Source organism: Pempheris klunzingeri, chromosome 14 (genome assembly GCF_042242105.1).
Source record: "Pempheris klunzingeri isolate RE-2024b chromosome 14, fPemKlu1.hap1, whole genome shotgun sequence".
In the NCBI taxonomy this organism is placed as follows: domain Eukaryota; kingdom Metazoa; phylum Chordata; class Actinopteri; order Acropomatiformes; family Pempheridae; genus Pempheris; species Pempheris klunzingeri.
The window spans coordinates 15,967,737-15,981,486 of NC_092025.1; the positions used below are offsets into that span (position 1 = coordinate 15,967,737).

The 13,750-nt window shown below is 44.0% G+C and overlaps 1 protein-coding gene across 1 annotated transcript in view; it reads left to right on the top strand.

Moving 5' to 3' along the window:
- Positions 1-3,350: 3,350 nt before the first annotated feature.
- cpeb4b (cytoplasmic polyadenylation element binding protein 4b) overlaps positions 3,351-13,750 on the top strand; it is a 29,076-nt gene continuing 18,676 nt past the window's right edge. The window contains exons 1-2 of the mRNA XM_070843107.1: positions 3,351-3,785; positions 4,631-5,865. Coding sequence (XP_070699208.1) covers positions 4,678-5,865 — 1,188 coding nt within the window. The 5' untranslated portion in view covers positions 3,351-3,785; positions 4,631-4,677. The remainder of the gene's footprint in view (positions 3,786-4,630; positions 5,866-13,750) is intronic.

Genomic DNA, 13,750 nt, shown 5'->3' on the forward strand with positions numbered 1-13,750 from the left:
CAAATTAAACATATCAGTAGCTTTGAACATAGCAACATTTTGGGCTGAAACTGTCGACATATAGATTCCATAAATAATTCAATGAATACGCATGCCCTTTCCCCCTCTGCTTTGTGTGTTGGACATAGGAGATTCGTATTAAAAACTATGCCTGTGCGTGTCTGTGTGAGGCAGACAGAGAAAGGGACAGAAGCAGGAGAGGGTGTTGTCTACAGAGTGAGGCCAGTAAGACCGGTTATTCTGTCCTAGAAATCCATTTACTGTAGCGAGCACTTTGCCTAATCATCCACCCCGCTGTGAGAGGAATACTCCGCCCTACGCAAGAGATACAGTAAAGCTGGAGCACATTTACGACAAACATCAAACATTGCTCCTTCCTCCTGCTGATTCTTGCCCTCCAGTGTATGATTAAGATTTCACTTGAACACTTTTGTTTGTGGAACAGAACGGATATTAGAAAATGGGGAGAGGAAATGGAGGTCACAAATAGAAATTACAATATATAATAGGAATGCATGATACAAGTGTTAGACTGGAGCTGGACCTATTACGCTGATTAAAAAGCAATGCAGGGTAAAATGATCGTTTCTGGAAGATAGCGGCTGCATTATTATATCATTATCATTACACAATTAAAAGTCTAATTATACCATCTGAGAGAAGATAAAGAGGACTCTAAATTCACAGAGAGTAATAGTTTCTGATGGAGAACAAGTGCCCCATGTTACAGGGAACTGACAAATGTATCTAAAAGTCTTTTGTTTTCTCTGGAAGTGATAGAGATTTGGGTGTTGTGCTGTTAAGAATAAGTTCCTTTTGCCAAATTTGCAGATATTTTAATTGCTTTCGAGTTACCACTGCTCTGGTGAACAGACAAGATGCAGAGAACAGTAAAAGTGAGGAAAGAGTGACATTAAAGTTTGATATTTTTCCTCTCTTTTAGGTATGCGGAGAGCTAACTATTTTTAGCATCATTGTGACTCAAAATAAATGGCTCAAATTCACTTTTGAGGCTATTTGCCTCCGAATTCTGTATCGCATGTGAGGGCATTTGCACAGCTCGCACCAATTTGCAAGCTTAATGTGAATAGTGTTGCTATCAGACATCTGTAATCTATTTTTTTAATCAGATTACTTTAAGCCGGTCAGTCCCTAACCCTGCCAATACCTGCATCCACCACCCACCGTCTGCTCATCCTTTCTGTACACTCTTAATAATGCAGAACACCGCCGTTTCCCTAATTTATCACTCTCTCCCAGCTGGACTTGAAGTGACAGATTTATTAGATAGCCATTTGCGGCTGCATGTAACATTGCCAGTTGAGGGTCGGCGAGACTGACAGAGTCAAAGCTGTTTGATGACCTCGAGGTGATAATGACCGTACAGGAGAGAAGGACACAGAGGAGGACAGAGAGGGAGATAAAGTGACACGGGGAATGGTGTGGGCGGGTGAAGGAAAAGGGGTTGGATGGTCAGACAGCGTGGTGAAGCGAAGCAGACACATCTCTTAGATGGTCTGCGGCAGGAAATAGCACGACATGCTGTATAAAAACTGGAGGGAATGATGATTGAAACTAGCACATCAGACTGGATGCAGGCGATAGCTGCAATGCTTTTAGTTTTTAAATACAAGAGGAGGATTATTTAAAGGCACAGTTTGACATTTTTGTGGCTGTCTAGCACAGAGTTTAATGAGCGGATCAATGCCACTTTTATATCTCTCTGTTAAGTATTAAGATACAGCCAGCAGGCAGATATCTTAGTTTAGCACGAACTATCTACCTTTGAAATGTGTTAAATTTACATGATGTAGAGTAGCTTTCACATACTTCATATGCAAAATACAAGACACTACATGAAACATTCATATAAGCATGTATGGTTTTCAGGGAGGGATGAAATAAGGTGAAAAATGTATATATAAGATCACTATATTAGATACCCTTGCACAACTTATTGCAATCAATAAAACTATCTTGCCATAATCGCTATCTTTAAGAACCTCATATGCTCAGTTTTGTTGACATTGTTGGAAATGTGTAAATTCAATCATATGGTTAGTAAGGACGATATAGCTTAAGGCGGTGTCGTAGTGGAATACAGTATACTGAGAGGTCTTTCTAGTTTTACGTCTATCACATTTACAGAATATTAGAAACACCTGAGAATTTAGTTTAAGATCCTACTGATTACATTCAAAGTTCTCCACAATATGACTCCTTCTTAAATTTCTGAACTCATAACACAACACTCTGCACCAACACCACTCAGATCTTCAGAACAATTGCTCTTATCAGTCCCTCGGTCCAGGCTCATAACTAAAGTGGGACTGTGCTTTTCTCCATTTTCCAACTCTCTGGAATCGCCTCCTCCTCTCTATCAGGTCAGCTGGGTCTGTTCCAGTTTTTAAAAAACTTTTTAAAACTCACTTGTACGGGCTGGCATTTTTATAACTTTTTGCCCAACCTATTGGTTTCATTTGTCCTGCTATTTTGTTTCCATCTTGTGCCCCTGTTTCGGTTTTTATAATGTATTTTACTTTCTGTTACTGCTGCTCGTTGATGCATTTTACTTAATTTATTACAATCTGTGAGGCCCTTTGCAACTGTCGTTTTGAAAAGTGCTATATAAATAAATCCATCCATCATCCATTACTTATTATATAAATAAAGTTTGATATTAAGTTATTATTATCATCATCATCATCATCATTATTATTATCATTCTAAAGACCTCTGTGTCAACACATACAATTTGGTTAACACCTCTGTGGCAGTGTCAGCAAACATTTTATTATGGGCTCATAAAGGTATAAAACCTCACTGTGTGCAATATATTTACTAATCTTTTTACCTCACTTCACAATGCGCAATACTTATCTTATCTTGTGTATGATTAACCCAGAAAATGGGACATATAAACAGCTATTACACTGATACCACACCTACCATACATGTTTCATTTCCACCCTTACTATGCGACCAGAAAGCTTTGGCCAAGGATGCTCTTTTCCTGATGCATTGCCATCCTTTCAGAGGAAGAGGAGGGGGGGTTGGGTATCTCAGTTTTCTCACGACCTGATACCGGCTGCGTCGTGAAAGGACAGGACCGTGCTGGGAGGATTTATATTTTAACATTTCTGACCTCAGTGGGCAGCGCTTATGTGCGGCATGGGTGTATTATTGGTGCACGGCCGCTGAGTGTTGCAGAAGATGGGCGCGGCCGCCGGCGGTCCGGCCAATCGCTGACCGAGGTGTGGCTCTCCGGGGGCGGGGTCGCGGTGCAGAGGGAGGCGCTGGAAGCGGAAGTGGGTCTCGGCTGATCTCTCGCTGTCATTCGGCCACGGTCGGTTCCAGGAGAGAGGGGCAGCCAAGAAGAGCAACACAGGAATCGGCTGGGTCTGCAGGAAAGACAGTTAGCGAGAAATTACCCTGGAGTCAAAAACGAACAATGAAACCGGTCGCATAAGGCTTGTGAGAGAACCGCGGTCGAATATATTTCCCACATTGCCACGTTAACAAAGCTCTTCGATCACACGGTCCAGATTAGAGGCAGCAGCAGATAGAGAGCTGTGTCATTGAGCAGGCAGGACACGTCAGGAGAAGGGAGGAAAAAAAAAAAAAAAAAAAAGCTGACCGACTTGCACTGTACGAGTCAGCTACCAAATCGCCTCTGAAAACCTCTGCCTGACGCACTCACTTTCTCAAGGACACCACCTTGTTCTCAGCCCAGAGGAAAGGATCTCGACAAAGACATCGCCGAGGTCGAAGGTGGTGATCAGAAGGTGAAAAGACATTTTATTCGCCCGTATTCAAGCCTGTCCAGCTAGCTAGCATCTGTGCTAACGGTTAACAGCTAGCTAGCTAACGTTAGCAACGGATGGAAGTGCTAGCTGGCCGGCTAACATGTCTAGTTGGCTTAAACCGCTTCGTCTGTCGACTGCTACCTCAAGTGGAAATATGTAGTTAATAATGAGCAGAAATGTGTGACAGTATTCATTCGGCGCAAAGAAAATAAGTGTTAGACTTGTATCTGATGTATTTTGAGGCTGGACTCCTGACAGCTGTCAAACAAGGTCGAGTTTTTCCTCTGAACGTAACGTCGCTATATTGGTAATATTTTCACCATTCATTGATATTTAGCACCGCCGTGCTCTCTCTAAGGTTACACCGCGGGTAATTAATTGTCTGTCAGTTTGCTTTGCGTCTAGAAAACGTCTCCAAATGGAGACTGTGTCGGCTCGACACAGCAGTGTTTCCAGCTATATTGGTGGCTGCCAGAAGCTCAGCTGTAGACTTACAAGCTGGCAACGTAGCGGGGTTATAATTAGCTAAAGATGTAACGTTGTAACTGGTTGGCTTTTTTCAGCTGCCCTCAGTAATAAGGCTAGATTGTTCAGTGCAAGAATGAGCTCATTCATGACAGTGCTGTGTGATTATCATATGTCTACGTATGAATTCTCTGAGGGAGTAAAACAGACCCAACAGAAAAAAAAAAAGATATTTTATGTCTCTAGAAAATGTCTATGTCCATCACCTAGCTGTGTCTAAATCCCTTGATCTATAGTGGAATGAGATGAGCTGACTGCTAACTCAGTGCATGCCATCCTGTGTGCTCTTCTCTCAATAGGACCAAACGATCACGGGATAGCATTTGTGTGTGGGGGGAGAAAACAAATGGGGGATTACGGGTTTGGAGTCCTAGTTCAAAACAACACTGGCAACAAGTCTGCATTCCCGGTCCGCATCCACCCGCATCTGCAGCCCCCACACCACCACCAAAATGTGTCGCAGAGCCCTGCTGCTTTCATAAACAGCACCACAGCCGCAGGGAATGGCACCACGGGAGGCTCTCCCTGGCTCTTCCCTGCCTCTGCCACCCACAACAGCGTGCAAGACGAAATCCTGGGGGGCCCAGAGAAGCCCAAAGCACAGCAGCAACAGGAAATGCAAGAAACGCAAGAAAAGCAGCAGCAGTTGTCCCCTGGGAGTCACCAGGAGGGTGGAAGTGGCGGTGGGATCATTTCAGAACTGGAAAAAGCCCGGTCAGAGGAAGTCAAGACAGACAGCGTGTCTGAAGGAAGTAACGGAAAGGAGAAGCAGCTACGTCTCGAGTCTCCAGTCCTGACAGGCTTTGATTACCAGGAGACGTCTGGTCTTGGGGGAACTGGTCCGGTGCAGTCCAGTACAACCTCGTCATCGCTCACTGGGTTCAATAATTGGTCAACTGCCATCCCGCCAGCACCATCAACCATCATCAATGAGGACGTCAGCTTCTTCAACCCGGCCTCTGCCAACAACGGGCCCCTGCTGTTCCAGAACTTCTCACATCACGTCAGTCCGGGTTTTGGTGGGAATTTCTCCCCTCAGATTGGACCGGCGGCGGCCTTGTCCCAGCACCACCCTGCTCCCCCACCACACCCCCACTTCCAACACCCCCACAACCAACACCAGCAGCATCGCCGCTCCCCGGCCTCTCCACACCCTCCACCGCCCTTTCCGCACAGGAATCCAGCTTTCAGCCAGTTGCCGCATTTGTCCAACAGCCTGAACAAGCCCCCGTCCCCCTGGGGTCCAGCCAGCTACCAGAGCCCCTCTCCCTCCCCCGGCTCCTCCACCTCCTGGAGTCCCGGAGGAGGCTATGGGAGTGGTGGCGGCGGCTGGGGAGGGTCTCAGGGCAGAGATTATCGCCGAGGGCTGAACGGCGGGATGACCCCCATCAACTCTATCTCTCCACTGAAGAAGACCTTCCCTAACAACCATGTGGCATCCCAGAAGTACCCTCGAAACAGTCCCGCAGGCTTCAATCCCAAGTCCTGGATGGATGATGGAGTCGGCCGCAGTGATAACATCTTCCCCTTTCCGGTCAGTTGGCCTCATTGTATGATGAAGCAATAATTCTGCCATACTATTCCTTTTATTAACTTGCACATTTTTCTTTATGCACTGTGTGTGTTCATGCCTTTGTTTGGTAATATTTTTCATTAATGGCCACTTGCTGCCTGAATGATTAAACGTCAGTGTGTCTTTTATGTTAGCTGTAAATTTTATTACAGTATGTGGCATAGCTGCTATTTTTAGACATGGGGAGAGGGCATGGATTTACATGATGCATCTGTTATCGTGTTAGCTCAGAAATCAGTCGCTGAGCTCGGTACTTCCACAGCTGTATGTCCCTGATGATGACTAATGTGGCTCTGTCGCTGCAGTCGTGTGTGCCACATATACAAGCTGGGGGGCTGGATGGGGGGGAGTGGGGGTGTGGGGGGGGGAAGGCATCGTGGATGGAGAGAGAAAGATGGGGAGAAGGATATGGAAATGGGAGAGGGAGGTTAGAAATGGGGAAAGCGAGAGAAGGTGCGAGGAGAGCGATCGCAGGAATGAGCGACTAAGACTGACAGAGACTGAGATGCAAAGAAAAATCTATACACACCAGTGAAAAAGAAGACATCATCTGGGGATTTCTTTTACTTCAGCCCGGAAACAAAAAAAAAGGATAATACTGTAAATTGATAGCCTGGGCCTAATGCTTCATGATGTTTCAGGATTGCTGCTTTATTAATCACCCGGGTCATGGCTGCCATAGCCTAGCAACTGCTTTTCAAAATGCCAACCTATTCATAGTGTAATTTTCACAGCCGCGTCCACACAAAATGAAGATGACTTCGAATAATTGCATTACCGCATGTAGAAAACAGCTGATAGGATTGATGGAAGGAGGTAAAGGGAGCATGGAGATAAATTAATTATATTGATCTCGCTCATGATTGATTGTGTCAGTCGTTAACAAGGAGGCGGGGGTGAAGAGGGGAAGGTTGCTATAGGCCCAGCTAAGCCTGAAGACCTGATGAAAGGTTTCATTAAGTACCATACGTGTCCTTTGCCTCCTTACCTTTGGACAATGTTTCCTTTGCCCTGTGAAATAAACTCATAGGAACTAGGTTGCTACTGGTTCCCACTCTTATATCTGATGAAGTAGATAATATTAAATTAGCTGAATGATTGCTTGCCTTTGTTGTTTCAGCTGTTTGTCAATAGCCTAACAGCATTACTAATTGGCCATTGAGACCACCAATGTGGGGCTACTTTATTTCCTGGCCATTTCCATCCATGGGGCAAGTTTAAGTCATAATCTTTACTAACACAATTCAGGACTGAACGAAAAAAAACCCACCAAACAGGCAATTAACTGAAATTTTGTGACCTTTCCAGGTATTTCTTTATCTCCACTTGCAATTAATGACTCAGTGCACCACGGGCCAAACAGTAAGGATGTTGTTCTGACATGTCTTGACATGTCTTGGGTATTTTTGCTGAATAAGTAACAAAGGAGTTACTTACTGTTAGCTAACAGCCTAATTGCTGTAGATAGTCATGGGGTCAGGCTCATATCTGACCTGTTCCACATCATGAGGACTTAATCCTCGTTAACATTTAGGAGTCGTATGTGCCACTAGCCAGGTGAATCTGCTCTGTTTCAGTAAAAGAAATCACACCTTACTTAGCACCAGTAAATGGTTGTAGATGCTGCATAAAAAGAATATAGATTTAAAGATTTGCTTTTCATAAGAACTGTGATTCTGCGTCCATTTTGAGCAGTGGAGAGTCCCTTCTGTGTCATCCCCATGTCAGATTAAAGCTAAAGCTAGCATTACTGTAGCTGCTGTATGTTGCTCCTCCTGTGGTTGAATCTGATCAGCCAAAGTAGCATTGTCCTCCTGCCCTCTTGACACTGCAAGGGCAGATGGAGGATGGGCTTAGAAGGGCCTTACTGAGTGTTTGGGGAACTGATTATGCAAGTATAACCCATTTATGCATGTGTAACCCATTTACGAAGAACAAGGAATTGATAAGGTAGGTCTAGGAAAAGAAATTAAGATATATGTTTACATTTAAACCTTAAATCTATTGGACTTGGATAAAAAAAAAACAAAAACAGCAGGATGTTTTCAGAGCCAATGAATGTTTCACAGTAGAGATATTTGCTGTGATGATAACAAGCATTGTCTCAAGCAGACGATTTCAAAATTTGCGGAGAACTCTGCTTTTCCTCCACAACCGCTCCCCTCTGCAGTAGACATAGTTGCAAGTGTTTGCTCAACATTTTCTCAAGCAGATTCCTTTTTGCCTCACTTCAGGCTGCTAAACACGCATCTGCTTTGTTTCGTCCATTTTCAACATCTTCCACTGACGTCTGGATTAATACGGCTGCTTGGAGGCATTCGCCACATGGTTTGGTCTTACTAAGGGGTTTGTTTCCCGCTCATGAACCATATATCATGGGTTCTCCTGAACTGTAAGCTGACGGTATTGTTTCACCTGCCCCCCCGTAACTGCATTGGAAAATGTGTCATTTTGGTGTCAGCATATAGATCATGTTGCAGTGTTGAAGCTGTCGCTATAGAAACCACTGTTAAATTATTACACAGGCTAACAAAGTGTCAAGTTTATTCGTCAGAGGCCTCCTCAGTGTAGCTCCATCTTTAAGACCTGCGCACAATTAGGCCACTGGCTTTTCATTCACTCCCATTTTACTGCCTTTCCTGAAAAAAACATTCTACACTAATCCAATAGCTTTGCTTTGCTTTTTAAAAACTGTACTCAAAATGGTGCTTGCCAAGATCATGCACTGTTCAACTGACTGATGACATATGTTGCCTTGCATAAGGCGCCACCAGGTTTGGTAATTGAAATGCCAAAGCTCCTGTAACTCTGAACCAAACAGACCCCATGAGGAATTGTTGTCACAGTGTTTCACTATAAGCTTTCTCCAACTGCCTCGCATAGTTTCCATTTTAGCACCGACAGAACAGATGAAGGATCAGCGGCTTTTCCTTCAGAATTCCTTTTGTTCTGCCTGTGTACAATCAAATTTAGTTCATCATAGTGTTTCTTCGTAGCCTTTTGGATCGGATGTGATTGCTTCACTAGAGTTGAGTGTTACAGATAGCTGACTCTCATGAAGTTGCACTCCTGTAACATGTACAATTAGATGCTGTTCAGTAGATTCAGATTAGAAGAGGACTATGCCACTGGCCAGGTGGTATGTAACAACAGATAGCGACTAAAGCAGAGATCCTCCGCTCTGCCTGCTTTCAAGGAGTTTGACATTATCTTGTTATTGCTTTGAGCCATGACATTCATGATATAAGATAAGATAAGATATTCCTTTATTATTTGTCCCATGACGGGGAAATCTACAATTTGTGTTTTGATTTGTGTGTATATGAGCGAATGTGTAGATCCAATTTGAGAGCAAGGACGTCCACCATTTGTTGGATATATTATCTAAAGTGGTGTACAGCACCATGACACACGGAGGGAGAAAATGTTCCACTGTGGCTATTACTGCAGCGGGCAAGGCCACTGCTGTATTAGAGCAGCTTTAGTGTTTGGGATGGGCTCCAGGCCAGGCGCACTGCTGCTCACCGCTAATACACTGGTCAGCTACTGACTAGCCACAGACTAGAAATTTGTACTTTTAAATGCAAAGCCATCTTTTTCCCTTCCGTCCGTCCATCCATCTATTCGCTATACCCGCTTTTCCTTGAGGACTGCTGACAGTGGCCAGAGGCGAGGTAGACAGGTTGCCACAGGGCTGACACAAAGACAGAAATAACTTTTCACACTCGCATTCACACCTATGGATATTTTAGAGTTTCAAATTAACCTAACCTACATGTCTTCATACTGTGTAAGGAAACTGGAATGTTGTCTTTCTTTCCTTTCTCGCTGATTCATCACCTGTGAAGAGGCCTGCTGCTGTGTCAGGTGTACTAGGCTATTTCGGATTGGTGTATTTGGCCAGTGACTTGCAGGACCTGCCGGGCCTGAAGGGGTGTAAGCCAGGACAGGATATTGTCTCAGTAATCTACTTGGGTAACTCTTGGTTACAGCTCCACTGTTTGTGTAGCTCGGATATGCTGCAGCCTTTTATAGTGCTGTTATATGAAGGTACCTTATTAAACTACTTCTTCAGGCCTGCAGTGGAAACAAATGTTGAACACCTGTTGTCTGACTTGAGCCTCTGTTAAACTATGTCTGGTGGAAAATGTGAGAAATGGTGCAGCGATTGTCAGTGCACGTTTGGCAAGAGACTTCCAAGATAAGGACAGGGCCGTGTTGAGGCTGACTGGTTTACTTTGAAGGAAGACGTTTTGGTCCGATCAGGTGGAATTCTCTCGCGTATTCATGACGTGTGCATGCAAATTCTCCAGCACGCATGTGCGTCTCGAAACAAACCCTCTGAGCCATTAAGCTGTAGAGGCCCGAGGTTTCAGCCATTACCTCTGGTCCTTGTTACACTGGTGTTAAATGAGAGAAGTGTTTTTTAGACTAATGAGTGGCCTGAGATGTGCTGGCAAGCACATAACTCTGCTGCTCGTACAGCCTCATTGTGCCCTTCTCGCACCCTTGACAGACGCTCTGAAACAGGAAGAAAGAGCGCTTGTGTGTGTGTGCACATGCCCATGTGTGCATGAGCCCTAATTAGTCCCTGGCCTATGTCTTCGGCACATGTGTCTCAACAAAGGAAGAAGACAAAGCAGAGTCTATGTGGAAGTGTCATATTGTATTTAGCCTAGCTCATTGCATACACTAAAGGAGTCAGCTCAGTCTAATCCCCAAGCAATGCAAATACTACCGGAACCCTTGCCTCTGCCGCCCCTGTTACACCCCAAACGCACACATACACTCACCATTCAGCCGACACTTGGTAATAGGTTGTTTTTGACAGTTGGGGGTATTTAATGTCATAGCAGGCCTTTGAATTACTTTGACCAGGAAGAAACATAATCGCAAGCATCAAAAGCTCAACCTGCTTCCCTTTCCTGCCCTCCTTTCTTCTCTCTTTACTGTGTCTTACCTCACTACTGGCTTTCCGTCTCTCCATCATCCCCTTTCTTTCATCTGCCATTTTCCCCTTCCCCTCTTTGCTTTGGGCTTCCTTTCTCTCCCTGTTGTCTCGCGGATGTGATTAGAAGCACAAAAAAATGAGGGCAAAATCGGTAACTTTCCCACCAATAAATGTGAGGTGGATGTTGAAATGATCTCGAACCTGTAAAAAAACTCATACTGCATACTCCATATGCTCTTAATGTCCCTTACTCTGTTACTCCTTACTCCTCCCTCAACTTAGATTTTTCATTAACGGGCAGATGACATGGAAGATTAATGTTTGAGTTAATCACCCACAGCATGCTGTATTTAATCATTCTTTACTTCCCAACATGACATGAAAATGTGATGGTAGTTTCCCTACAGTATCTATTTTGTGGTGCTAAAGATGAAAACCTATTTAGAGTTGAGAGGAGTTGAGTCACAGCGCAAGGAAACTGTTCCATTTTGTCACTTCAACCTGTTTTCCACTTTACAGTCAATCAAGTGAAGCTTTAATAGCTGCTTTAATTTTGTGAATGTATAGATATATAGGTATAGATGCTTAAACACTAGCTCGGACATTCAAACTGACTCATTTCACTTAAATTCTTCTAAATCAACAATGTTATTCTGGTTATTCACTGTGGTCTCTGCTCAGAGTAGAGCTGATGTTTGACTTTGGTGGCATAATGGGCTACTGTTAAAGGCAGAATAGGTAGGAATTTCTTCAAATAAACATTGTATGTACTCGCACAAAAATAATCCCTCTCAATCATCACACGTGACCTATTAGTAGGACAGTATGTGGCTGTCCTTATCGGTGGAGATCCTGTCCTCTGCCTGTGTTGTCTTATTTTGCTGTGTTCGGGACATTTCTGGGTGTCAGACTTTGGGCAGTGGGTGTGTGTTCCCCAGCCAATAACGGCACTCAGGATGTGAGGGCGGGACTGCATAAAAACGTGATGACCTGGTGGCAGATCATAAGCAGTCATCGAAGGGGAAGCTACGCTACGCAGCGCCAAGCCGGGGCGGAGGGGTCACCTTTGAATGTTGTGTTTATAAACCGTAACACATATGATGCACCTCTACCTGTTATTTTATGTAAACCTGCACATTGATGACGACAGCTCCTCAGAAAGCTGCTATTTTATCGCAGGTCTCTACCAGGATTGGCGCATCCTGGACACTGGGCACATCCCTCTTCTGTCAATATGGCCTTGCCAGTGTGTGGCATGTGCTCAGATGACTGGTGTGTGCTGCCGCTCTTCAAATTACGTTTATATTGTTATCTTCAAAGCTCATGCAATTAGCATCTTCCATAGACTGACTCCAGGTGAAGCAGCTGGGTTTCATCAAAAGGTACATTTTGAGCATATTCTTAAGTCACCCCAAATGCTCACGGTACTATTTTGTCATCTTTTTGACAGTAAATCATCTGTTCACATTAGAGAACATGCTGAAGGACTTACCTCTTAGAAGAAGAAACAAATGTATATATGCTCACTAAGCCTATGTAGGCTGGATTGACCAGAATGTCTGGTTGAAAAAACAACAATAAGTAAACCAATAGACCATTGTAGTTGAATCTTATTCGCTCAGTTTCCAGTCTCCCACACTGCCAACACAGGTTGATTCCATCATCTCTCTCTTTTTTTTTTTTTTTTTTAATGTGTGCACAGTCTGTGATCTACTGTCTTCTTTTTAAAGTGATGATTACAGATTTGACGATGCATTCGCTGCTGGTGTAATCCTGGTACACGTAGATCAGTTTAGTGCACATTTGTTGATTCAGGGTCAAACATTCAGAAATGGCGACATGGCTCAGTAGAGTCTATGCTGCTTAATGCAAATCAATCCATCATGCTGGCTTTTTTTTTTTATTGACAGTCATGGCAGAAAAGTCTTGCCTTTTAAATCCTTTTCGCTTTAGCCGGACCCCATCATGCTTATTATATATATATTTTTTCAGTTTATCCAGCTACACTGCATGCAAATAATACAGTATGTCATGCTATGTCTTCTGTGTTTATAGCTATGGCCTTGGGTTAGCGTGGGCAAGCTTTCATAGATACACATGCACTGTAAATTGTGTGTGTCTTGCTCTTGCTTGCAGCTAATCTCTCTCTCTCTCTCTCTCCCTCCCTCTCTCTGTTTTTCTGGATGTGACGAGTGACCATGACTGTGTGAGCGTGCGCGTTTATCTGTGCACGCCCTGCAATCTGTCAGGGATGAGTACTTTGCTGGTCAGCTGGCCAGTTGTTGAGAGAGAAGGATGCACGAATCTGATGATTAATCACCGCCTGCACCTCTCAAAGGCCTAATGCTTAGCAACTGCAGAGCACCAGCCAGGTCTCATGTCCGCCATATAGAGTCCAGCTCAGTCACCAAATGAATTCCTATTCTCCTGAAACAATATAATAGGATTACCATGCGATACTGCGTCAGCCAAAATATAACCGTACCAAGGAGATGATACAATATAGAATAATGACACCCAATGGCACAAAAGTACGAGAAGCTTCTGCCTTCTGCTGCTGTTCAATTATCATAGGATAATACAGAAACGCCATAAACACTAGAAATACAGCAAAGCCCAGAAATATTGCACTTTGCTGCTACCTGTCCCTGTTTGTCTTGCATGATGTGTTTGTGTGCTTGCATAGTGGTGCATACTTCCCACAGTAACCAGTCCTTCACTTCTTTCTGCTTCTCCGGTCTATGAATGATTTATTTGACCTAAAGCAATAGCCTAAGTCCACATAAGATACAGTGGCGGATATGAGAAAATAGCAGACATAGTCTGGCCTATATCCCTGTGTTGATATTTGTTTTGAGGGAGAGAGCGTGCGCTGGGTGTGTTCTTCTACCATGT